Source organism: Oncorhynchus tshawytscha, linkage group LG03, assembly GCF_018296145.1.
Source record: "Oncorhynchus tshawytscha isolate Ot180627B linkage group LG03, Otsh_v2.0, whole genome shotgun sequence".
Lineage (NCBI taxonomy): Eukaryota > Metazoa > Chordata > Actinopteri > Salmoniformes > Salmonidae > Oncorhynchus > Oncorhynchus tshawytscha.
The window spans coordinates 36,979,821-37,005,316 of NC_056431.1; the positions used below are offsets into that span (position 1 = coordinate 36,979,821).

At 43.0% G+C, this 25,496-nt stretch overlaps 1 protein-coding gene across 1 annotated transcript; it reads right to left on the bottom strand.

Annotated features, from left to right (window-relative positions):
* Positions 1–2,199: 2,199 nt before the first annotated feature.
* On the bottom strand, positions 2,200–6,395 carry LOC121844700 (collagen alpha-3(VI) chain-like). The gene is made up of 5 exons (XM_042315111.1): positions 5,732–6,395; positions 5,026–5,622; positions 4,320–4,916; positions 2,693–4,210; positions 2,200–2,556 (listed from the first exon to the last, which is right to left on the bottom strand). Exons 1-4 carry the CDS (start codon positions 6,249–6,251, stop codon positions 3,468–3,470), a joined length of 2,457 nt encoding a protein of 818 aa, XP_042171045.1. The 5' UTR covers positions 6,252–6,395; the 3' UTR covers positions 2,200–2,556; positions 2,693–3,467.
* Between the last annotated feature and the right edge of the window lie 19,101 nt (positions 6,396–25,496).

Consider the following 25,496-nt stretch of genomic DNA (forward strand, 5'->3'; position numbering starts at 1 on the left):
ATGTGTTCAGATAGAAATGAACTTCTTGATCTCTACCGTACTGGACAACAGAAACGCGGTCTTTGTCTCCTCCCACATTGAGTTTCCCCACTACTCTCTGAACAAAATCACGCATTGCTGGGAATCCATTCCTTGTGCCATCAGAACCATCCACAAGGAATACCACATCCTTTCTGGAGGTGTCATGATCAACTGAGAAAATAAATAGATTATGTCAATCAAACAGTTGAAATGTGGGGCTTGTGGTCAAATTATACCGTTGTTTCTAAGACTCAGCTGACATTTTACTAACACTTCCTGACTCTCAATTAACAGTGATGACACATACCTAAATCTGTTGTTGATTCTGGCGTAACGTCAATAACAACTGACTCCACCGAGGACAGAAGTTGCTGCTGGATGTTTGGAAGGTCAGTGAAGTCAGAGACAGACAGAGCGTAACTGGGATCATGTGATATCCTCTGCAATTCTCTGCTATCAGAGCTCCTTGTTCCAATTCCAAAGATCAAGACCCCAAGCTCCTTCAGAGCAGAAGCTGGAGTGTCAACATTGTCAAAGGACCTTCCACCACTCAGCAGAATCAGTAACTGTGGAACACCTTCAGTGCGTCGACTTCCGGAGGAGGCAGTCAAGACATTGTCTCTCACGTACTGGAGAGCTGCTCCAGTGTTGAGAGGTCTCCCACCTTTGTGTGTCAGACCTCGTACAGTGTTGAGAATCTCTCCTTTTGTTGTGTATGTGTTCAGATAGAATTGGGCGGCTGGATCTCTACTGTACTGGACCACAGCCACGCGATCTTTGTTCTCATCCACACCGAGTGTCTCCACTACTCTTTGAACAAAGTCCCGCATTGCTGGGAATCCACTCCTAGTGTCATCAGATCCATCCAGCAAGAACACGACATCCCTCCTGGGAGCCTGACTCTCAACTAGAGAATGTGAATGTTCAGAAAAAAGAGTTTTATTAAATGATGCATAGATAGGTAAGGGAAAAACAGGACAAAGCTGCTTCCTTCACATGACAGTCATCCCTTTCCCTAATCTCAAACAACCATTCAAAGAAAGCGTCAATGTGTGCATTGGACTGAGTGCTATCATAGAGAACATTCCTACAGAGGTATGAAATAAATCCAACATGAAAGGCCTCGGGAGGCATCTACCTAAAATGTCAAAGCTATCAAATACTCAAATCCTGATGTAAGAGTGAAAATGGAACTGATCAAAACCATATTTATCTTACCTAGAATTGATGGTTTTAATGTTGGTGTCATGGTTGTGACCTGTACAATGACAGTGCTCATAGCAGAAAGAAGCTGCTGTTGGACGTTGGGGAGGTCAGTAAATTCAGACACGGAAAGAGCATAACTGGGGTCATAGGATATTTTTTGTAATTCTCTGCTATCAGAGCTCCTTGTTCCAATTCCAAACACCAAGACACCAAGCTCCTTGAGAGCAGACGCTGGTGTATCTACATTGTCAAAGGACCTTCCACCATTCAGCAGTATCAGAATCTGTGGAACACCTTCAAGGCGCCTACTTCCGGAGGAGGCAATAAAGACATTGTCCCTGACATACTGGAGAGCTGCCCCAGTGTTGAGGGGTCTCCCTCCTTTGTGCCTCAGGCCTCTTACGGTGTCCACAACGTCTTCCTTTGTTGTGTAAGTGTTCAGATAGAAGTGGGCCTCTGATTCTCTGCTATACTGGACCACAGAGACTCGATCTCTGTTCTCCTCCACAGTGAGTTTCTCTACCACTCTTTGAACAAAGTCACGCATTGCTGGAAAGCCATTCCTAGTGCCATCAGAACCATCCAGCAGGAATACTACATCCTTTCTGGCAATGCTTTGGTCCACTAAGAGTTTCAGAAACAAAACAGAAAATATGTTAACATTGCTTCAATGAACCTGAGACTGAAATATGTGTGTTGTTTTAGTTGTCCGAGATAACGCATCCGTTCTTACCTATGACTGTTGGGGTTTTGGGTGTGGCCTCAACTTGTACAGTTATGAGTGTGGAGAAAAACTGCTCCTGGACGCTGGGGAGGTCAGTGAATTCAGAAACAGACTGGGAAAAACTAGGATCAGTGGCAATCCCTTGAACCTCTCTGCTGGAATTTCTGGTTCCAATGCCAAAGATCAAGACCCCACTGTCTTTCAGGGCAGAAGCTGGTATGTCAACATTATCACTGGACCTTCCCCACTCAGCAGTATCAGCATCTGAGGGACGCCCTCTTGGCTTCTGCTTCCAGAGGAGGCAGTAAGGACGTTGTCCCTTACGTATTGGAGGGCTGCCCCAGTGTTAAGGGGTCTACCTCCTCTGTGCCTCAGACTTCTCACAGTGTTAAGAATGTCCTCCTTTGTGGTGTATGTGTTCAGATAGAAATGAACTTCTTGATCTCTACCGTACTGGACAACAGAAACACGGTCTTTGTCTCCTCCCACATTGAGTTTCCCCACTACTCGCTGAACAAAATCACGCATTGCTGGGAATCCATTCCTTGTGCCATCAGAACCATCCACAAGGAATACCACATCCTTTCTGGAGGTGTCATGATCAACTGAGAAAATAAATAGATTATGTCAATCAGACAGTTGAAATGTGGGGCTTGTGGTCAAATTATACCGTTGTTTCTAAGACTCAGCTGACATTTTACTAACACTTCCTGACTCTCAATTAACAGTGATGACACATACCTAAATCTGTTGTCGATTCTGGCGTAACGTCAATAACAACTGACTCCACCGAGGACAGAAGTTGCTGCTGGATGTTTGGAAGGTCAGTGAAGTCAGAGACAGACAGAGCGTAACTGGGATCATGTGATATCCTCTGCAATTCTCTGCTATCAGAGCTCCTTGTTCCAATTCCAAAGATCAAGACCCCAAGCTCCTTCAGAGCAGAAGCTGGAGTGTCAACATTGTCAAAGGACCTTCCACCACTCAGCAGAATCAGTAACTGTGGAACACCTTCAGTGCGTCGACTTCCGGAGGAGGCAGTCAAGACATTGTCTCTCACGTACTGGAGAGCTGCTCCAGTGTTGAGAGGTCTCCCACCTTTGTGTCTCAGACCTCTTACAGTGTTGAGAATCTCTCCTTTTGTTGTGTATGTGTTCAGATAGAATTGGGCGGCTGGATCACTACTGTACTGGACCACAGCCACGCGATCTTTGTTCTCTTCCACACCGAGTGTCTCCACTACTCTTTGAACAAAGTCCCGCATTGCTGGGAATCCACTCCTAGTGCCATCAGATCCATCCAGCAAGAACACGACATCCCTCCTGGGAGCCTGACTCTCAACTAGAGAATGTGAATGTTCAGAAAAAGAGTTTTATTAAATTATGCATAGGTAAGGGAAAAACAGGACAAAGCTGCTTCCTTCACATGACAGTCATCCCTTTCCCTAATCTCAAACAACCATTCAAAGAAAGTGTCAATGTGTGCATTGGACTGAGTGCTATCATAGAGAACATTCCTACAGAGGTACGAAATAAATCCAACATGAAAGGCCTCGGGAGGCATCTACCCAAAATGTCAAAGCTATCAAATACTCAAATCCTGATGTAAGAGTGAAAATGGAACTGATCCAAACCATATTTATCTTACCTAGAATTGATGGTTTTACTGTTGGTGTCATGGTTGTGACCTGTACAATGACAGTGCTCATAGCAGAAAGAAGCTGCTGTTGGACGTTGGGGAGGTCAGTAAATTCAGACACGGAAAGAGCATAACTGGGGTCATAGGATATTTTTTGTAATTCTCTGCTATCAGAGCTCCTTGTTCCAATTCCAAAGATCAATACCCCAAACTCCTTCAGAGCAGAAGCTGGAGTGTCAACATTGTCAAAGGACCTTCCACCACTCAGCAGAATCAGTAACTGTGGAACACCTTCAGTGCGTCGACTTCCGGAGGAGGCAGTAAAGACATTGTCCCTGACGTACTGGAGAGCTGCTCCAGTGTTGAGAGGTCTCCCACCTTTGTGTCTCAGACCTCTTACGGTGTCCACAACGTCTTCCTTTGTTGTGTAAGTGTTCAGATAGAAGTGGGCCTCTGATTCTCTGCTATACTGGACCACAGAGACTCGATCTCTGTTCTCCTCCACAGTGAGTTTCTCTACCACTCTTTGAACAAAGTCACGCATTGCTGGAAAGCCATTCCTAGTGCCATCAGAACCATCCAGCAGGAATACTACATCCTTTCTGGCAATGCTTTGGTCCACTAAGAGTTTCAGAAACAAAACAGAAAATATGTTAACATTGCTTCAATGAACCTGAGACTGAAATATGTGTGTTGTTTCAGTTGTCCGAGATAACGCATCCGTTCTTACCTATGACTGTTGGGGTTTTGGGTGTGGCCTCGACTTGTACAGTTATGAGTGTGGAGAAAAACTGCTCCTGGACGCTGGGGAGGTCAGTGAATTCAGAAACAGACTGGGAAAAACTAGGATCAGTGGCAATCCCTTGAACCTCTCTGCTGGAATTTCTGGTTCCAATGCCAAAGATCAAGACCCCACTGTCTTTCAGGGCAGAAGCTGGTATGTCAACATTATCACTGGACCTTCCCCCACTCAGCAGTATCAGCATCTGAGGGACGCCCTCTTGGCTTCTGCTTCCAGAGGAGGCAGTAAGGACGTTGTCCCTTACGTATTGGAGAGCTGCCCCAGTGTTGAGGGGTCTCCCTCCTTTGTGCCTCAGGCCTCTTACGGTGTCCACAACGTCTTCCTTTGTTGTGTAAGTGTTCAGATAGAAGTGGGCCTCTGATTCTCTGCTATACTGGACCACAGAGACTCGATCTCTGTTCTCCTCCACAGTGAGTTTCTCTACCACTCTTTGAACAAAGTCACGCATTGCTGGAAAGCCATTCCTAGTGCCATCAGAACCATCCAGCAGGAATACTACATCCTTTCTGGCAATGCTTTGGTCCACTAAGAGTTTCAGAAACAAAACAGAAAATATGTTAACATTGCTTCAATGAACCTGAGACTGAAATATGTGTGTTGTTTTAGTTGTCCGAGATAACGCATCCGTTCTTACCTATGACTGTTGGGGTTTTGGGTGTGGCCTCAACTTGTACAGTTATGAGTGTGGAGAAAAACTGCTCCTGGACGCTGGGGAGGTCAGTGAATTCAGAAACAGACTGGGAAAAACTAGGATCAGTGGCAATCCCTTGAACCTCTCTGCTGGAATTTCTGGTTCCAATGCCAAAGATCAAGACCCCACTGTCTTTCAGGGCAGAAGCTGGTATGTCAACATTATCACTGGACCTTCCCCCACTCAGCAGTATCAGCATCTGAGGGACGCCCTCTTGGCTTCTGCTTCCAGAGGAGGCAGTAAGGACGTTGTCCCTTACGTATTGGAGAGCTGCCCCAGTGTTGAGGGGTCTCCCTCCTTTGTGCCTCAGGCCTCTTACGGTGTCCACAACGTCTTCCTTTGTTGTGTAAGTGTTCAGATAGAAGTGGGCCTCTGATTCTCTGCTATACTGGACCACAGAGACTCGATCTCTGTTCTCCTCCACAGTGAGTTTCTCTACCACTCTTTGAACAAAGTCACGCATTGCTGGAAAGCCATTCCTAGTGCCATCAGAACCATCCAGCAGGAATACTACATCCTTTCTGGCAATGCTTTGGTCCACTAAGCATTTCAGAAACAAAACAGAAAATATTTTAACATTGCTTCAATGAACCTGAGACTGAAATATGTGTGTTGTTTTAGTTGTCCGAGATAATGCATCCGTTCTTACCTATGACTGTTGGGGTTTTGGGTGTGGCCTCAACTTGTACAGTTATGAGTGTGGAGAAAAACTGCTCCTGGACGCTGGGGAGGTCAGTGAATTCAGAAACAGACTGGGAAAAACTAGGATCAGTGGCAATCCCTTGAACCTCTCTGCTGGAATTTCTGGTTCCAATGCCAAAGATCAAGACCCCACTGTCTTTCAGGGCAGAAGCTGGTATGTCAACATTATCACTGGACCTTCCCCCACTCAGCAGTATCAGCATCTGAGGGACGCCCTCTTGGCTTCTGCTTCCAGAGGAGGCAGTAAGGACGTTGTCCCTTACGTATTGGAGGGCTGCCCCAGTGTTAAGGGGTCTACCTCCTCTGTGCCTCAGACTTCTCACAGTGTTAAGAATGTCCTCCTTTGTGGTGTATGTGTTCAGATAGAAATTAACTTCTTGATCTCTACCGTACTGGACAACAGAAACGCGGTCTTTGTCTCCTCCCACATTGAGTTTCCCCACTACTCGCTGAACAAAATCACGCATTGCTGGGAATCCATTCCTTGTGCCATCAGAACCATCCACAAGGAATACCACATCCTTTCTGGAGGTGTCATGATCAACTGAGAAAATAAATAGATTATGTCAATCAGACAGTTGAAATGTGGGGCTTGTGGTCAAATTATAGCGTTGTTTCTAAGGCTCAGCTGACATTTTACGAACACTTCCTGACTCTCAATTAACAGTGATGACACATACCTAAATCTGTTGTCGATTCTGGCGTAACGTCAATTACAACTGACTCCACCGAGGACAGAAGTTGCTGCTGGATGTTTGGAAGGTCAGTGAAGTCAGAGACAGACAGAGCGTAACTGGGATCATGTGATATCCTCTGCAATTCTCTGCTATCAGAGCTCCTTGTTCCAATTCCAAAGATCAAGACCCCAAGCTCCTTCAGAGCAGAAGCTGGAGTGTCAACATTGTCAAAGGACCTTCCACCACTCAGCAGAATCAGTAACTGTGGAACACCTTCAGTGCGTCGACTTCCGGAGGAGGCAGTCAAGACATTGTCTCTCACGTACTGGAGAGCTGCTCCAGTGTTGAGAGGTCTCCCACCTTTGTGTCTCAGACCTCTTACAGTGTTGAGAATCTCTCCTTTTGTTGTGTATGTGTTCAGATAGAATTGGGCGGCTGGATCACTACTGTACTGGACCACAGCCACGCGATCTTTGTTCTCATCCACACCGAGTGTCTCCACTACTCTTTGAACAAAGTCCCGCATTGCTGGGAATCCACTCCTAGTGCCATCAGATCCATCCAGCAAGAACACGACATCCCTCCTGGGAGCCTGACTCTCAACTAGAGAATGTGAATGTTCAGAAAAAGAGTTTTATTAAATTATGCATAGGTAAGGGAAAAACAGGACAAAGCTGCTTCCTTCACATGACAGTCATCCCTTTCCCTAATCTCAAACAACCATTCAAAGAAAGTGTCAATGTGTGCATTGGACTGAGTGCTATCATAGAGAACATTCCTACAGAGGTACGAAATAAATCCAACATGAAAGGCCTCGGGAGGCATCTACCTAAAATGTCAAAGCTATCAAATACTCAAATCCTGATGTAAGAGTGAAAATGGAACTGATCCAAACCATATTTATCTTACCTAGAATTGATGGTTTTACTGTTGGTGTCATGGTTGTGACCTGTACAATGACAGTGCTCATAGCAGAAAGAAGCTGCTGTTGGACGTTGGGGAGGTCAGTAAATTCAGACACGGAAAGAGCATAACTGGGGTCATAGGATATTTTTTGTAATTCTCTGCTATCAGAGCTCCTTGTTCCAATTCCAAAGATCAATACCCCAAACTCCTTCAGAGCAGAAGCTGGAGTGTCAACATTGTCAAAGGACCTTCCACCACTCAGCAGAATCAGTAACTGTGGAACACCTTCAGTGCGTCGACTTCCGGAGGAGGCAGTAAAGACATTGTCCCTGACGTACTGGAGAGCTGCTCCAGTGTTGAGAGGTCTCCCTCCTTTGTGCCTCAGGCCTCTTACGGTGTCCACAACGTCTTCCTTTGTTGTGTAAGTGTTCAGATAGAAGTGGGCCTCTGATTCTCTGCTATACTGGACCACAGAGACTCGATCTCTGTTCTCCTCCACAGTGAGTTTCTCTACCACTCTTTGAACAAAGTCACGCATTGCTGGAAAGCCATTCCTAGTGCCATCAGAACCATCCAGCAGGAATACTACATCCTTTCTGGCAATGCTTTGGTCCACTAAGCGTTTCAGAAACAAAACAGAAAATATTTTAACATTGCTTCAATGAACCTGAGACTGAAATATGTGTGTTGTTTTAGTTGTCCGAGATAACGCATCCGTTCTTACCTATGACTGTTGGGGTTTTGGGTGTGGCCTCAACTTGTACAGTTATGAGTGTGGAGAAAAACTGCTCCTGGACGCTGGGGAGGTCAGTGAATTCAGAAACAGACTGGGAAAAACTAGGATAAGTGGCAATCCCTTGAACCTCTCTGCTGGAATTTCTGGTTCCAATGCCAAAGATCAAGACCCCACTGTCTTTCAGGGCAGAAGCTGGTATGTCAACATTATCACTGGACCTTCCCCCACTCAGCAGTATCAGCATCTGAGGGACGCCCTCTTGGCTTCTGCTTCCAGAGGAGGCAGTAAGGACGTTGTCCCTTACGTATTGGAGGGCTGCCCCAGTGTTAAGGGGTCTACCTCCTCTGTGCCTCAGACTTCTCACAGTGTTAAGAATGTCCTCCTTTGTGGTGTATGTGTTCAGATAGAAATGAACTTCTTGATCTCTACCGTACTGGACAACAGAAACGCGGTCTTTGTCTCCTCCCACATTGAGTTTCCCCACTACTCGCTGAACAAAATCACGCATTGCTGGGAATCCATTCCTTGTGCCATCAGAACCATCCACAAGGAATACCACATCCTTTCTGGAGGTGTCATGATCAACTGAGAAAATAAATAGATTATGTCAATCAGACAGTTGAAATGTGGGGCTTGTGGTCAAATTATAGCGTTGTTTCTAAGACTCAGCTGACATTTTACGAACACTTCCTGACTCTCAATTAACAGTGATGACACATACCTAAATCTGTTGTCGATTCTGGCGTAACGTCAATTACAACTGACTCCACCGAGGACAGAAGTTGCTGCTGGATGTTTGGAAGGTCAGTGAAGTCAGAGACAGACAGAGCGTAACTGGGATCATGTGATATCCTCTGCAATTCTCTGCTATCAGAGCTCCTTGTTCCAATTCCAAAGATCAAGACCCCAAGCTCCTTCAGAGCAGAAGCTGGAGTGTCAACATTGTCAAAGGACCTTCCACCACTCAGCAGAATCAGTAACTGTGGAACACCTTCAGTGCGTCGACTTCCGGAGGAGGCAGTCAAGACATTGTCTCTCACGTACTGGAGAGCTGCTCCAGTGTTGAGAGGTCTCCCACCTTTGTGTCTCAGACCTCTTACAGTGTTGAGAATCTCTCCTTTTGTTGTGTATGTGTTCAGATAGAATTGGGCGGCTGGATCACTACTGTACTGGACCACAGCCACGCGATCTTTGTTCTCATCCACACCGAGTGTCTCCACTACTCTTTGAACAAAGTCCCGCATTGCTGGGAATCCACTCCTAGTGCCATCAGATCCATCCAGCAAGAACATGACATCCCTCCTGGGAGCCTGACTGTCAACTAGAGAATGTGAATGTTCAGAAAAAGAGTTTTATTAAATGATGCATAGGTAAGGGAAAAACAGGACAAAGCTGCTTCCTTCACATGACAGTCATCCCTTTCCCTAATCTCAAACAACCATTCAAAGAAAGTGTCAATGTGTGCATTGGACTGAGTGCTATCATAGAGAACATTCCTACAGAGGTACGAAATATATCCAACATGAAAGGCCTCGGGAGGCATCTACCTAAAATGTCAAAGTTATCAAATACTCAAATCCTGATGTAAGAGTGAAAATGGAACTGATCAAAACCATATTTATCTTACCTAGAATTGATGGTTTTACTGTTGGTGTCATGGTTGTGACCTGTACAATGACAGTGCTCATAGCAGAAAGAAGCTGCTGTTGGACGTTGGGGAGGTCAGTAAATTCAGACACGGAAAGAGCATAACTGGGGTCATAGGATATTTTTTGTAATTCTCTGCTATCAGAGCTCCTTGTTCCAATTCCAAACACCAAGACACCAAGCTCCTTGAGAGCAGAGGCTGGTGCCTCCACATTGTCTCTTGACCGTCCACTACTTATCAGAATGAGTATTTGTTTCACCCCCTCCAAGTATCTACTCCCAGAGGAGCTTGTAAAGACATTTTCTTTCACAAACTTCAGAGCTGCTCCAGTATTAAGGGGTCTTCCTCCTTTATGTGAGAGCCCCCTCACAGATTTCAACATGTCTTCCTTTCTCAGAAATGAATTCAAATAAAAATGTGCCACTGCCAAGTTACTAAATTGTACCACAGCCACTCTGTCATTGTTTTCTTCCATGTTGAGATTTTCAATGATTTTGTGGAGGAAATCACGAATTGCTGGGAATTCTTTTCTGGTGTTATCTGATCCATCCAGAAGAAACACGATATCTCTCCTATTTCCGTAATTTCCCACTGTTTCCACTGTCCAATAAACAATAAATTAATGCAATACATAAAACAATTCAATAAAAAACATATGACCTGTTTAAAATTTAAATAAATGATGTTGTTCTTTTCAAAAATCAAATAAAGATATTCAACATTTACAGTAAGTCACCAGTACAGTTTAATATTTCTTACCAACTCTAGTTTCCTCTTGTGGTCTCACTTGAGCAAGATGTGTCTCCAAATTTTTCTGGATGTTTTGAAGGTTTGCAAAATCAGGGACTGAATAAGAATAATTTGGAAGAGATGATATTGATTGCATTTCAACCAAATCAGTCATCCTTGATCCAATGGCAAATGTTACAACCCCCAAAGTCTTGAGTGCCCTGGAAGGACCTCGAGGAGAATCTCTAGATCTGCCACCAGTCAGTAGCACTAGGATCTGTTGAGCACCCTCGTGACGTCTACTTCCAGCATTATTAGTAAAGACATTGTCCTTCACAAACTGGAGGGCTGTGCCAGTATATTGAGGCCTCCCGCCTTTTGGTCTTAGATTTCTGACTGCTGTAAGCACATCATCTCTTGTCTTGTAAGAATTCAGGTTAAAGTTCACTGCTGCACTGTTGCTGTACTGCACAACAGCAACTTGATCTTTTCCTTGGTCCACATCAAACTTTTCCACCACTTTCGCAACAAACTCTCGTATTTCTGTGAATCTGCTCCTAACATCATCAGATCCATCAAGGAGGAAAACAATGTCTCTTTTCACACTGGTGCCTTGAAGTAGAATGAAAATTAACCTAAATCAGCAAATTGTGCACAGTACATAATATACATTTCATGCTACAGTATAAGCTACATACTATATTTTGAAAATGATTGAAAAACAACTTATTTTATAAATGTTTTCAAAGAAATTGCTTGATATTGTACTCTGTTTCACTTACCTAAGCCTGGTCTTGCTGCATCTTTGTGAGAGACAATTGCTGAGAGTAACTGTTGTCTAACAAGAGAGAGGTCAGAAAACTCTCTGAGAAGATATGCCTGATTAGGACTGTACGCAATGCTCTGCATCTCCGCTCCATCTGCGTCTTTGACCCCAACAGTCAAAAGCACAATCCCATCTGCCTTCAGACTCTCAGATGGAACCAGAACATCATCCTGAGATTTCTCCCCACTTAGCAGTATCAGGATCTGAGGAATGCCCTCTTGGAGTCTGCTTCCAGAGGAGGCAGTAAATATATTGCTTTTAACAAAATCAAGAGCTTCCCCAGTCTTGAGGGACCTTCCTCCTTCAATATTGATATTGCGTACTTTTGCCATGATATCACTCTTAGATGAGTATGTGTTCAATAGGAAATTAGTGGTGGGTTTGTCACTGTACTGGATCACAGCAACATGTGTTTTGTCAGGCCCAATTTCAAGATATTCAACAAATTGTCCAAGAAAATCACGTATTGATTGGACACTTTCTCGCATCTTATCAGATCCATCAAGTAAAAATACAACATCGACCCCATCCACCAACTGGATATCTGATGTCAACAAAGTTGAATTGTCTAAAATGAGCAAAAATAATAATTAGGTCCATATATACTGCACATCTGTTCTGAAATCAAATCGTTTTGTATTCAATAGTATGTCAATGCTGCTCTCTAATACTGTGATTTAGAATACATTCTCAGTAAACTACTGTAAACGTATTACAATCTTTGATTTAAAAAGCCTTAAGTGACAGTGAAATATACACTAGCGTTCAAAAGTTTGTGGTCAATTATAAATATCCTTGTTTTTGAAATAAAAGCACAATTTTTGTCCATTAAAATAACATCAAATTGATGAGAAATACAGTGTAGACTTTGTTAATGTTTTAAATGACAATTGTAGCAGGAAATGGCAGATTTTTTAAAATGGAATATCTACATAGGCGTACAGCAGCCCATTATCAGCAACCTTCACTCCTGTGTTCCAATGGCACATTGTGATAGCTAATCCAAGTTGATCATATTAAAAGGCTAATTGATCATTAGAAAACCCTTTTGCAATTATGTTAGCACAGCTGAATATTGTTCTGCTGATTAAAGAAGCAATACAACTGGCCTTCCTTAGACTAGTTGAGTATCTGGAGCATCAGCATTTGTGGGTTTGAGTACAGGCTCAAAATGGCTAGAAACAAAGACCTTTCTTCTGATACTCATCAGTCTATTCTTGTTCTGAGAAATGAAGGCTATTCCATGCGAGAAATTGCCAATTGGTACAATGCTGTCTACTACTCCCTTCACAGAACACCACAAACTGGCTATAACCTGAATAGAAAGAGGAGTGGGAGGCCCTGGGGCACAACTGAGCAAGAGGACAAGTACATTAGTGTGTCTAGAAGGCCAGCATCCCGGGGTCGCCTCGTCACTGTTGACGTTTTGACTGGTGTTTTGCGGGTACTATTAAATGAAGCTGCCAGTTGAGGACTTGTGAGGCATCTGTTTCTCAAACTAGACACTCTAATTGTCCTCTTGCTCAGTTGTGCCCCGGGGCCTCCCACTCCTCTTTCTCTTCTGGATAGAGCCAGTTTGCACTTGGATTAGCTAACACAATGTGCAGGAGTGATGGTTGCTTATAATGGGCTTTACAATGTCTACACTGTATTTCTGATCAATTATATGTTATTTTAATGGGGATAAAATTTTCTTTCAAAAACAAGGACATTTCTAATTTACCCCAAACTTGAACGGTAGCGTATCTTAATAATCTTACCAATGACAGTTGAAATATCAGGTGTTTCCTTAACACCACTCATTACATCAGCCACGGAAGAGTGTATCCCGTCAAGCTTGTTAAAATTGGCAACAGAAAAAGAGTGTGCTGGTGTAAAAGATATGCTTTGTAATTCCAATGTATCAGCATTCCTTGTTCCGAAGCTAAATGTTCTTACTCCATCCCCTCTCAATGACTGCGCAGGTCCCCTTAAGTCATTACTAGATCTCCCACCACTGAAAACAAATAGATATTGAGGCACACCCTCTGCACGTCTGCCTCCAGCTGAAGCAGTAAAGACAGAGTCTCTCACAAACTGCAGTGCTGTGCCAGTGTTGAGGAGTCTTCCAACTTTGTGCCTCATGGATCTTATTGAATTAAGCACATCATTTTTAGAAGAGTATGAATTCAGATAGAAATTGGGTGTGGCATCCCGACTGTACTGAACAAGGGCCACCCGGTCGCCATTTTCCTCCACATTAAGACTCTCCACTACTTTCTCAGCAAAGCGGCGAATCCCAGCAAAGCCAGTTCTAGAGTCATCAGATCCGTCAATGAGAAATACAACATCCTTTTTGTCAGATTCTGAAATGAAGATAAAGAATGGTTGCAGAGAGAAAGGAAAGCCACTTTTCTGAGAGGGCACAGAAGCAAGGTCATTGCTAGCATAACCTTATTCTTTTAAGGAGAAACACCTTAGACACACATCTATATTTTCCTCAAAGGACATGTAATAACATAGATAAGATCCTTTACCAGAACACAGAGAACACATGCCACTACAGAAAAATAGAAATGGCTACAGCTTACCAAAATGCATGGTAGGGACAGTTGGCACTAGTTGATGGGATGCTTCTGTTAACAATGACAACAATTCTCCCTGAATTGTGGGAAGGTCTTCGAAATCAGTAATAGAAAGGGCGTAATTAGGTTCATGAGATATCGTTTGTAGTTCAAGGGTGTCGGCATCTCCTGTGCCAATACAAATTGAAATTACTCCCATTTCTTTGAGCTTTGTGACAGGGGTTCTGATATCATCTCTCGATCTTCCACCACTCAGCAGTATCAGTATCTGTGGAACACCTTGCAGGCTTCTACTTCCATTGGAGGCAGTAAAGACATTGCCCCTCACGTACTGGAGAGCTGTTCCAGTATTTAGAGGACTTCCTCCTTTGTGCCTCAGACCTCTTACGGCATCAAGAACAGAATCTTTTTTTGAATGCATACCCAACTTGAAATTGACCTCTGCTGTGTCACTGTATTGAACCACAGACACATGATCTTTGTTCCCATCTACATTGAGTTTTTCCACAACTCTCTGAATAAAGTCTTGAATATCTGTAAATCGTCTTCGGGAATCATCAGAACCATCAAGTAAAAATACAATGTCCCTCCTGGTATCATTTGATGCATCTATAAGCATTTACAAAATTGGTTAATAACATTTTGCATATACATTTAGGAAATTCAATAAACTTTTAAATTAAATACATCAATATTATACTAACTGAATTGACCAACTACAGCATAACTGATGATTGCAGTCTTACCTATTAATGTTGTTGGCAAGTTAGTAGCGGTCATTTCAACTCTCTCAACAGCAGATACTACTTGCTGTTGAATGTTTGGGAGATCGTTGTATTGTGTAGCAGAGAAAGCATAGCTAGGTTCATATGAAATTGTTTGAAGCTCAAGTATATCGGCATTCCTCATTCCAACCACTATTGCCATGACACCAATTTCTTTCAAGTTTGTAACTGCATTTCTAACATCATCATTGGACCTTCCCCCACTCAATAGAACCAGAATTTGAGGGATGCCCTCTTGGCGTCTGCTTCCGGAGGAGGCAATAAAGACATTGTCCCTGACATACTGGAGAGCGGCCCCAGTGTTGAGGGGTCTCCCTCCTTTGTGCCTCAGGCCTCTTACAGTGTCAACAACATCTTCCTTTGTTGTGTAAGTATTCAGATAGAATTGGGCCTCTGGTTCTCTGCTGTACTGGACAACAGAGACTCGATCTTTGTTCTCCTCCACAGTGAGTTTCTCCACTAGTCTTTGCACAAAGTCACGCATAGCCTCAAATCCATTTAGAGTTTCATCAGAGCCATCCAGTAAAAAAACAACATCCCGTTGTTTTGATTCAGTTTTATCTAGAGATTCATATGAATAAAATGTCATTTGCAGGTAAAATTATAAAGAAAGACCATGGAAATGTATATTTGTGACTAGAAAGTGATAGCTACGTTTTTCACCAGGCATGCTTAAAATAGTATCATGAATGTACTGGGTAAGACATCCAGCTATTTTCAGCAAGAAGGTATCAACCTGAAATGTGACAGATTAAATGGCTAATGAAGAGAGGTAGAGAAATAACTCCTTACCTACTACAGTTCGTTGATAAACTTTTGGCTGACGAGGGACCCTTTTTACAAGTGACAAAAGCTGCTGTTCAATACTTTCAAGGCCATCGAACCAAGGGACAGAAAGAGCATAGGAGGGGAAACGAGCTATTATTTGGAGCTCTAATATGTCTGCATTCCTTGTACCAATACAGAATGGTACAATTCTGTTCTGTTTCAAAGCAACAGCAGCACCTCCAACATCATCTTGAGATCTGCCACCACTCAGCAGTATCAGTATCTGAGGGACGCCTTCTTGGCCTCTGCTTCCAGAGGAGGAAGTAAAGACGTTGTCCTTTACGTATTGGAGGGCTGCCCCAGTGTTGAGTGGTCTACCCCCTTTGTGCTTCAGGCTTCGAATAGAACTTAGAACACTTTGTTTTTCTGGATATGTGTTCAGTAAGAAATGGGCCTCTGGATTTCGGCTGTACTGGACCACAGAAACTCGATCTTTGTTCTCTCCAACATTGACGTTTTCCACTACTCTTTGAACAAAGCCAAGCATGGCTGGAAATCCACTCCTAGTATCATCAGATCCATCCAAAAGGAACACTATGTCTCTCTGTGCAGCATCTAATTCAACAAAAGAGAACATTGAATGACCTATTTAATAATAATTTAATAATAAAACCATGACAGATACCAGGCCAGGCAGATATACATGCACAAGGACGGCATATCAATAGAATGTAGTAAACACATGGTCAGAAATATTATCCATTATATATATTTGAACTATGATGACTTTCAGGTCATTACATAAGCTCTATAAATATTGCCAAGCCTTGTAACCATGTTCATCAATGCAACAATACAAAGAAATAGGATGTGAAATTAAAGGGATTTAAAAAGGTCTCAAATGACAAAATATTTAAGAAAGTTTGTAGAGCGAGATTTTCAGTTTTAGGAAAAATATGTCAAGATGTGAAATCAAACACTCCTTCCATGAAGGAAGACGATGATTGTATGCTTAAGACAGCGGAGAATCTAAACTAGTGTAAATCAACTAGACAATGATATACTGTATAATTGGTTCAAGAGAGAGCTTAAACAGAAAGGACCAGAAAAGCACAGTTTCCTGATTTTAAACAATCAAGAAAAGCATGATGTTTCTGGAATGTGGAACAAGAAAGCGGAGATTTGGAATTTGTAGGCCAATAGAAATGTCTTTGCAAAACAGATACCCTCCCAGCACCATCTCTGATGTGTTTGTATAATTATGAGTAGGTGTATATTGGACAAATTGGACAAAGGCAAGGATCTCCGGCTGTATGGACAAAAGTTCACCAAAGACGGGTAGGATGAAAAGAAATCTGGAAGAGTAGGCAATGCATCGAAGCTCCTCTTGCCTTACATGTTTCATCCCAATGGCAAAAGAAAGAACCCCAAGATGTTTCAGATCAGATGCAGCAGCTGTGAAGTCATCATTAGACTCTCCAGCAGTTAACAAAAACAAAATCTGGGGAACCTCTTCCAGATGCCGACTCCCGGACGAGGCAGTGAAAACACTGTCCTTAACAAACTGAAGCGCTGCTCCAGTGTTGCCGGGTCTTCCTCCTTTATGCCTTAGGCTTCTAACAGCACAGATGACAGCCCTTTTGGTTTTGTGAGCTTTAAGGCGGAAGTATTCCAGAGCATCGTCACTGTATTGCACAACAGGAACTCGAAAATTGTCCCCATCAATGTCAAGTTCATTGGCCATTCTTCGTATAAACTCTCTAATGGCAGGCAATCCATTTCTGGAGTCATCTGAACTGTCAAGGAGAAACACTATATCCCTTTTGATGTTCTCTGTATCAAGTAGGTAGTGAAGATAGATAAAAATGGAATACATTGACTAACAAATATATTATAGAAAAGGCATGTAAGTAAAAATTTGTTCTTAACGGACTTGCCTAGTTAAATAAAGGTTGAAAAAAAATTAAAAGGCATGTAAATGTTTTAAAAAATTAAACATTGTTAGGAATGTTTGAAGCTGAATTTGAACACCAGGCATATCAGTGGAAAAATATCACTGACAAAAGAAATTACTGCAAAATTACAGTTGTGGTTAGTTGTCTGTCTCAATACACATTCACATGCATATTTGCAAGGGTGTATGATAATCTGGAGTAGTGTATGCAGGTTTTGGGAGCACTAAACTACTGTTCTGAAAGGTATCATCACAGGCAGAACAACAAGGAATAATCTTTTCAAAAAAAGTTGGTATAGTTTCTACATACATGGTTGAGGTAAGAGATAAAGAGAGAGAACAGAGTGAAATGGGGGGAAATTGTTTTGGTTTAAGAGAATAAAAAGCCAATAAATACTCTGAATAAAGACATTTTAAAATTCTATTTTTTCAATCATGCAACCAAATACTAGCATCTTTCACCAAAATGCATAACATGTATCGACATAGCAGGAAATACTCTACTGAGACTATGTTTACCAAAGGCTTAGGTATCTACAGTGCCTTGCGAAAGTATTCGGCCCCCTTGAACTTTGCAACCTTTTGCCACATTTCAGGCTTCAAACATAAAGATATAAAACTGTATTTTTTTGTGAAGAATCAACAACAAGTGGGACACAATCATGAAGTAGAACGACATTTATTGGATATTTCAAACTTTTTTAACAAATCAAAAACTGAAAAATTGGGCGTGCAAAATTATTCAGCCCCCTTAAGTTAATACTTTGTAGCGCCACCTTTTGCTGCGATTACAGCTGTAAGTCGCTTGGGGTATGTCTCTATCAGTTTTGCACATCGAGAGACTGAAATTTTATCCCATTCCTCCGTGCAAAACAGCTCGAGCTCAGTGAGGTTGGATGGAGAGCATTTATGAACAGCAGTTTTCAGTTCTTTCCACAGATTCTCGATTGGATTCAGGTCTGGACTTTGACTTGGCCATTCTAACACATGGATATGTTTATTTTTGAACCATTCCATTGTAGATTTTGCTTTATGTTTTGGATCATTATCTTGTTGGAAGACAAATCTCCATCCCAGTCTCAGGTCTTTTGCAGACTCCATCAGGTTTTCTTCCAGAATGGTCCTGTATTTGGCTCCATCCATCTTCCCATCAATTTTAACCATCTTCCCTGTCCCTGCTGAAGAAAAGCAGGCCCAAACCATGATACTGCCACCACCATGTTTGACAGTGGGGATGGTATGTTCAGGGTGATGAGCTGTGTTGCTTTTACGCCAAACATAACGTTTTGCATTGTTGCAAAAAGTTCAATTTTGGTTTCATCTGACCAGAGCACCTTCTTCCACATGTTTGGTGTGTCTCCCAGGTGGCTTGTGGCAAACTTTAAACGACACTTTTTATGGATATCTTTAAGAAATGGCTTTCTTCTTGCCACTCTTCCATAAAGGCCAGATTTGTGCAATATATGACTGATTGTTGTCCTATGGACAGAGTCTCCCACCTCAGTTGTAGATCTCTGCAGTTCATCCAGAGTGATCATTGGCCTCTTGGCTGTCTTCTCCTTGTATGAGCTGAAAGTTTAGACGTACGGCCAGGTCTTGGTAGATTTGCAGTGGTCTGATACTCCTTCCATTTCAATATTATCGCTTGCACAGTGCTCCTTGGGATGTTTAAAGCTTGGGAAATCTTTTTGTATCCAAATCCGGCTTTAAACTTCTTCACAACAGTATCTCGGACCTGCCTGGTGTGTTCCTTGTTCTTCATGATGCTCTCTGCACTTTTAACGGACCTCTGAGACTATCACAGTGCAGGTGCATTTATACGGAGACTTGATTACACACAGGTGGATTGTATTTGTCATCATTAGTCATTTAGGTCAACATTGGATCATTCAGAGATCCTCACTGAACTTCTGGAGAGAGTTTGCTGCACTGAAAGTAAAGGGGCTGAATAATTTTGCACGCCCAATTTTTCAGTTTTTGATTTGTTAAAAAAGTTTGAAATATCCAATAAATGTTGTTCCACTTCATGATTGTGTCCCACTTGTTGTTGATTCTTCACAAAAAAATACAGTTTTATATCTTTATGTTTGATGCCTGAAATGTGGCAAAAGGTCGCAAAGTTCAAGGGGGCCGAATACTTTCGCAAGGCACTGTATGTATTTACAATGCTTCAACTTCAGCATTGTTCCAAAGATAAAGAATATGGTATATATCTTGTATTTAGCATACTCAGATCGAAGCTGAAGTTCTTACCTACTAAATCAGGAATCCCAGGTGTCACATCAGGAATCCCAGGAGCTACTGATTCTTCGGTGTCTTTCGACAGGCTTTTAAGCGCAGCAACAAGCTGTGGCTGGATTGTGGGCAGCTCAGAGAACTCGGTGACCTGGTATGTGAAACCAGGTTGGAAGGAAATCATTTCCAATTCACGGACATTGGCGTCCCCAACTCCGACCCCCAATGACACAATTTCCAGATCTTTAAGAGCTACAGCAGGACCCTTAACATCATCTCTGGATTTCTTGCTAGTCAAAAGGATCAGAATCTGGGGCACACCTTCCAGTCGTCTACTGCCAGAGGAGGCTGTAAAGACACGGTGTCTTACAAACTGGAGAGCTGCCCCAGTGTTTAGGCTCCTTCCACCCTTGTGCCTCATTTTACTTATGGCATTAATAATGGCATCCTTTGTTTTGTGAGAGTTTAGATAGAAATGGGCCTCTGGTTTGTCAGCGTACTGAACCACAGAAACTCTGTCTCTGTTCTCCTCCACAGATAGTTTACCCACTATACTTTGAATAAAATCTCGCACTGCTGGGAATCCACTCCTTGTGCCATCAGAACCATCCAGCAGGAATACAATATCTCTTTTCACAGCATCAGTATGAACTGAGATAGCATAAGCATGAACCGAGGCTAAGACACAACAAATAAGGCACGTTTAGAAGAAAAATACATCACAGCACAAAGAGCATCATCAACACAGAACATGACAAAAACTTTTGCTTACCTTGGTCCAGAATGACCTTCAGCTCTTCCTTGGGAAGGCTCACATAGCTATTGAGCCTTTGTTGTACCATATTGAGCTGGCTGAATTCCTTCACATTGAAAGCAAAGGATGGGTTGTGAGAAATGGCCTCGATTTGCTTAGGGTCTGCATCCTTGACACCAACGCCAAACGGTACCACTCCATCGGTCTTTAAAGCGCTAGCAGATTCCTTCACACTATCCTTTGACTTGCCTCCGGTCAAAACTATCAAAAACTGGGGGACATTTTGGGCCGCACGGCTACCATGAACCGGGGACAGGATAGTGTCCTTCATGAATTTCAAGGCCATTCCGGTGTTTAGACTCCTTCCACCGGCCAGTCTTAGATCATTAACAGCCCTTAACACTTCAGCCTTATCCTTATATGTATTCAGGTAGAAGTTGGGAGCTGGCCTCTCACTATGTTGGACAACTGAAATCCGTACTCTATCTTGTCCAATATCAAGAGGCTCAATGACTTTGATGATAAAGTCCAGGATGTAGGGGAAATCTGCTCGGACATTATCCGAGCCGTCAATCAGGAATGCAACATCCCTCTCGCCTCCAGCAACTGCTGTAAGAAAAGAGTCAATGGCATTACTTTTCAGTTTGTTCTATGTCTTTAATACAATTTTAAATGTTTAAATATTTAATATCCACTGTTAAATCCAAAATGTACTGATAAAAGCTCAAATACAACATAAAGCTTACCAGGTTCCTTGGTTATTTCGATGTCTGTTACTGAGATGTCGGTGTCGCCAACCACACTAATCAAAGGAGTCATGATCTGTTCAACAACACTTGGTAGGCTAGAAAATCTGCTTTCATGGTAAGCCAAGTTTGGGACAAAAGCGACCGTCTTCAAGTAGGCCTCATCTGCCTGGCCGGCACTGACTGTGAAGGTCAGTACACCCGCCACAGCCACTTTGTCTGCAATCTTTTTAACCTCATCCTGGGATGGGCCTCCAGTGATCAGGAGAAGAACCTGTTGGACACCCTGCCTCTTACGTGACCCAGTCGAGGCCTGGAACATGTTGGTAAGGGCATAATCCATAGCCGCTCCAGTGTTCAAACCAGATCCTCCCATTAGCCTGAGCTGATCAACTCTAGCCAGCACATCTTGCTTTGTTTTGTGTGTGTTCAGGTAGAATTCGATCTTTGGGTTCTCTGCAAACTGCATAAGCCCAATGCGCACCCTGTCGGGCCGCACGTCCAGCAGGTTTACCACGCCGACAATGAAATCCCGCACATATGGAAGATTGGCACCCCCAATGTAGCTAGAGCCATCCACCATAAAGACGATGTCTCTGACTACTCGCTGGGTCTGCACTGTTGTAATTTCAACCACTGGGGAAAAAAACAGGGGAGGAAAAAACTATCATTACATCTATTCTAATATTCAAGTTACAACTATTAGATGTCAATGATTTTGAATAAAGCCCTAGGTGAGGGGAGTTCCTAACTAATCAGTGACCTTAATTGATATAACAAATACAATGGAGGAGTGAAAAACTGCAGAATCTCGGCCCTCCATGGAATGAGTTTAACACCTGTGCCTTTTGGAGTCTTGGGGTAAGAAAATGCCACCGGACATGTGAGGTATACATTTTATGTAAGTAGCTAGTATGAATCCTAGTAACAATAGGAGAGGAGCATTACCTGGCTCTGTGGGTTCCTCAGTCACCACAACCCCAGATAGAGTGGAGAGGAGAGAGACAATCACCCATGGGTTGCGAAGCAATATGCGGAAGTCCTTCAGCATGAACACCAAACTCTCATCAATGGCAATCTGCTTCAGCTCCTGCTCATCGGCAGTCTTAGAGCCAGCGGCCAGGGTCAGAACCCCCATGCGCTGCAGTGCCTCAGCAGCCTGCCCCACACTGTCACTGGACTTTTTACTGGTCATCAACAGCACCAGCTGGGGCACACCCTGCTGAATACGACTCCCCTTTTCAGCCTTCAGCATGTTGGTCCTCACAAAGTCCAGGGCCACCCCGATGTTCACCACTTGTCCCGGTCTTGGCTTGAGTCTTCCCAGAGCCGCATTCAGGTCCTCCTTGGATCCATATGAGTTCAGGTCTAACTCAAGTCTGGCAGCGTTGCTGAACTGGGCCACACCTACTTGCACTTGGTCCGGTCCGATTGGCATGGTGTCAACAAACCTTTTGATAAACTCTCGAAGAGAGTTGATTGTTGTGGCACCCATAGTGCTGTCAATGAGAAAAATGATGTCCCTTTTTCCCACTTCCAAGGTTCCTATGTACATGGGCAATGAACACTGGTCACTTTAATAATGTTTCAATACTGTTTTACCCTCTTTATATGGTATATCTTTTATTCTAGTCATGGCTATTTATATACTGTACATATTTATATTCCGGACTCTGACATTGCTCATTCTGATATTCCTCGTTCTGATATGTTAATTTGTTGTAATTTGTTTTACTGTTGGATTATGTGTGTATTGCTATTGTGTTGCTAGATGTTGCTGCACTGTTGGAACTAGAAACATAAGCATTTTGCTGCACCTGCAATAACGTCTGCAAAACTGAGTATGCAACCAATACACTTTGATTTGATTTCATGTAAAGTGTTAGCAATTTATTATTCTTAAAGTACCTAAAGTATGCAATCAGCTACAACACACACAAAATAAAAATGTTCCATGAACCCTCAACCCACTCCCACCTTGCATGGACGTTACCTACCTTCTGTGAATTCATTCAGAACGACAATGGTACCCTGGGCCACTCCGTTAACGTATGGTAGCAGCTGGTCACCCATGCTTGCCACTGCCCTGAAATCGGGGGACGACAGAACAAAGCTCTTGTCTGTGGCGATAGTCTCCAGCTCGGCGGTGGCCGTGCCGCCGACCACTACGCCAAACGTGATAACGCTTGCTGCCTTAAGAGCCCGGTCACCCGCACTGAAATCGTCATTGGACGGTCCAGCACTGATAACCACCAGAGCTTGGGGCACCCCCTCCTCTGCCCTGCCCCCTGATGCTGGACTCAACAGGCTCTCAGCGACTTTCTCCAAGGCGGCTCCAAGATTAGCCTCATTGTTGCCTGTGAACTGAATGGCCTTCACTGCATCCAGGACAGCGGCTTTGTTCTCATAGGTATTTAGAAAGAACTGAACCTCGGGGTCCGCGCTGTACAGAGCCACGGCCACCCGAATTGTGTCCCTGCCCACATCAAGGCCCTCAATGACTTTCATAGCCAAATCGCGCACACGGGGGAAGTTGGCCGCTCCAACATTCTCAGATCCGTCAATTAAGAGTACAAGGTCAGCTGACTCTTGTGCTTAAAAGGGAGAGATAAAACAGGGAAAAAATGCAACGTGAAAGCATTAAAACAGAGAAAGAGGGAGAAGGATAATGTGCTGGTACATCATTGAATGTAACATTCATGATGAACACAATCAATCATTAAAAAACATCACAAAAGCACATTATACTGCATGTAGGCTGAACCAAGGAGTGAATACATGTTGACCTTAAGTGATAATGGTTGCAAATTAGTCTGAGGATGACCCCCCTAGCTTGCTATATAATACTCCATTAATGTATTTTTTTTCAAAATACATTGTTTATGATAATTTCCCAAAATGTTTAGAGCAGTGCGACATCAACAGAACATTACAAAATAGCTTTGAAGCACTGTACTCATTATATACTCATAATACTCATAATTTCATAATACTTTCAAAGGGGTCTGTTTCTCCTTTTTATCTGTCTTATATCAGCTTGGGTTCTGTGATAATGCACCAAAAATGACCTCCTTCAACTCCATTGAGTTCAGCTACCCCATGCAGATTCATGTTACAGACCTCAGATATACTGGGTACCAGTCATGACCCTGTGGCCCATCCTCGATGCTTAAGAGCCTCTATTGTTAATCAAGAGAATAAATAACTATTCTATAACATTTGATTGTGCATTGTGCCAAGCGGTTACATGTTACTTGCTCAGTTGATATCACACTAAATTTGCCCTGTCAATATTATACTGGATTAAAACTAGGCTCTGCTGCAAGTCAAGGATGAGTCCAGGCCAGGTTCATTACTGTTCCAAGGTTAGAATATTATGCACATATTTTACAGTTATGAAGACAGTAACTGATAAAACATAGCCTAAACACACACAACAACAACAAAAAACAAGACACACAAGCAGTGGGTGGATGGTCAGCCATCGTTAAAAGCTGCTCTCCGTGATTTGGGAGGCCATTTGTCACTACTCTTCATTCACTTTTTCAAAGGTCTACGCCATAAGGGCCTAATATATGGAGATTTGTTCTCAATGAGGCAAAAGCAGCTACGTGATTTCTGTAGAGCAAAGATCGTGGACTGAAGGTGTTCTAAATGTCTATGCATGTTAGATGATAGAGAGAAAAAGAGAGAGAGAGAGCGACAAAGAAAGAGATTATTGAAGTTAATACCCTGTTACTGTATACTGTGAATAGATTATTGTCCGCCTGTAACAGTCTGCCATGAATGTTGAATTGTTTGAAGATCCTACTTGTAACTTTTACATAGTCAATGCTGTTGTAGCGAACTAAAATGTCAAACAAATGGTGATTTGTCTTTACCATATAAAAAAGGCACTGGGTATTCCAAATGACTGAGATGGCCTGTTCTCAGTTCATGCACAAGCTTTATAAATTGGTTGATCTGGCTTGTAAGAGGTATAGCAGCCACCAGTGCCATCAAAAGCCCTCTTCTGAAAAGTATTAGCAGTGTCAATCACCTGCAAACCTGGGTGGTGATCTTAAAGTATTACAGGCAAATTAAACGTGATGAGAAACAATGATGTGCCGGACGGTGGAATGGGTGCCGGACGGTGGAATGAGGGTTATCGTGTTAAATACCCCTTAATCGTGTTAATACAGGACTCCATCCAGATATAGCCACACATTCGCAGCTGCTTTCTTTTTGAATGATAATGTAGGCATTAGTATGGTAGTGACACAAGCCACTTGTTGGTACCCGTCACATCACGAGGCACTCCTTTGGCTTCGACAACCACAGGGGCATCCCCGGCCTGGGTCACTGCGCCGCACAAGCACACCACCACTAAATCCTGGATTACCCC

Bases quoted from the DNA above. Each gene is read 5' to 3' on its own strand.
- LOC121844700 (XM_042315111.1), bottom strand. From the start codon at position 6,251: ATGCGTGATTTTGTTCAGCGAGTAGTGGGGAAACTCAATGTGGGAGGA. The intron at 5,623-5,731 runs GTAAGAACGGAT...TGAAATGCTTAG, and splicing joins CAAAACCCCAACAGTCATAG to TGGACCAAAGCATTGCCAGA. The intron at 4,917-5,025 runs GTAAGAACGGAT...TGAAACTCTTAG, and splicing joins CAAAACCCCAACAGTCATAG to TGGACCAAAGCATTGCCAGA.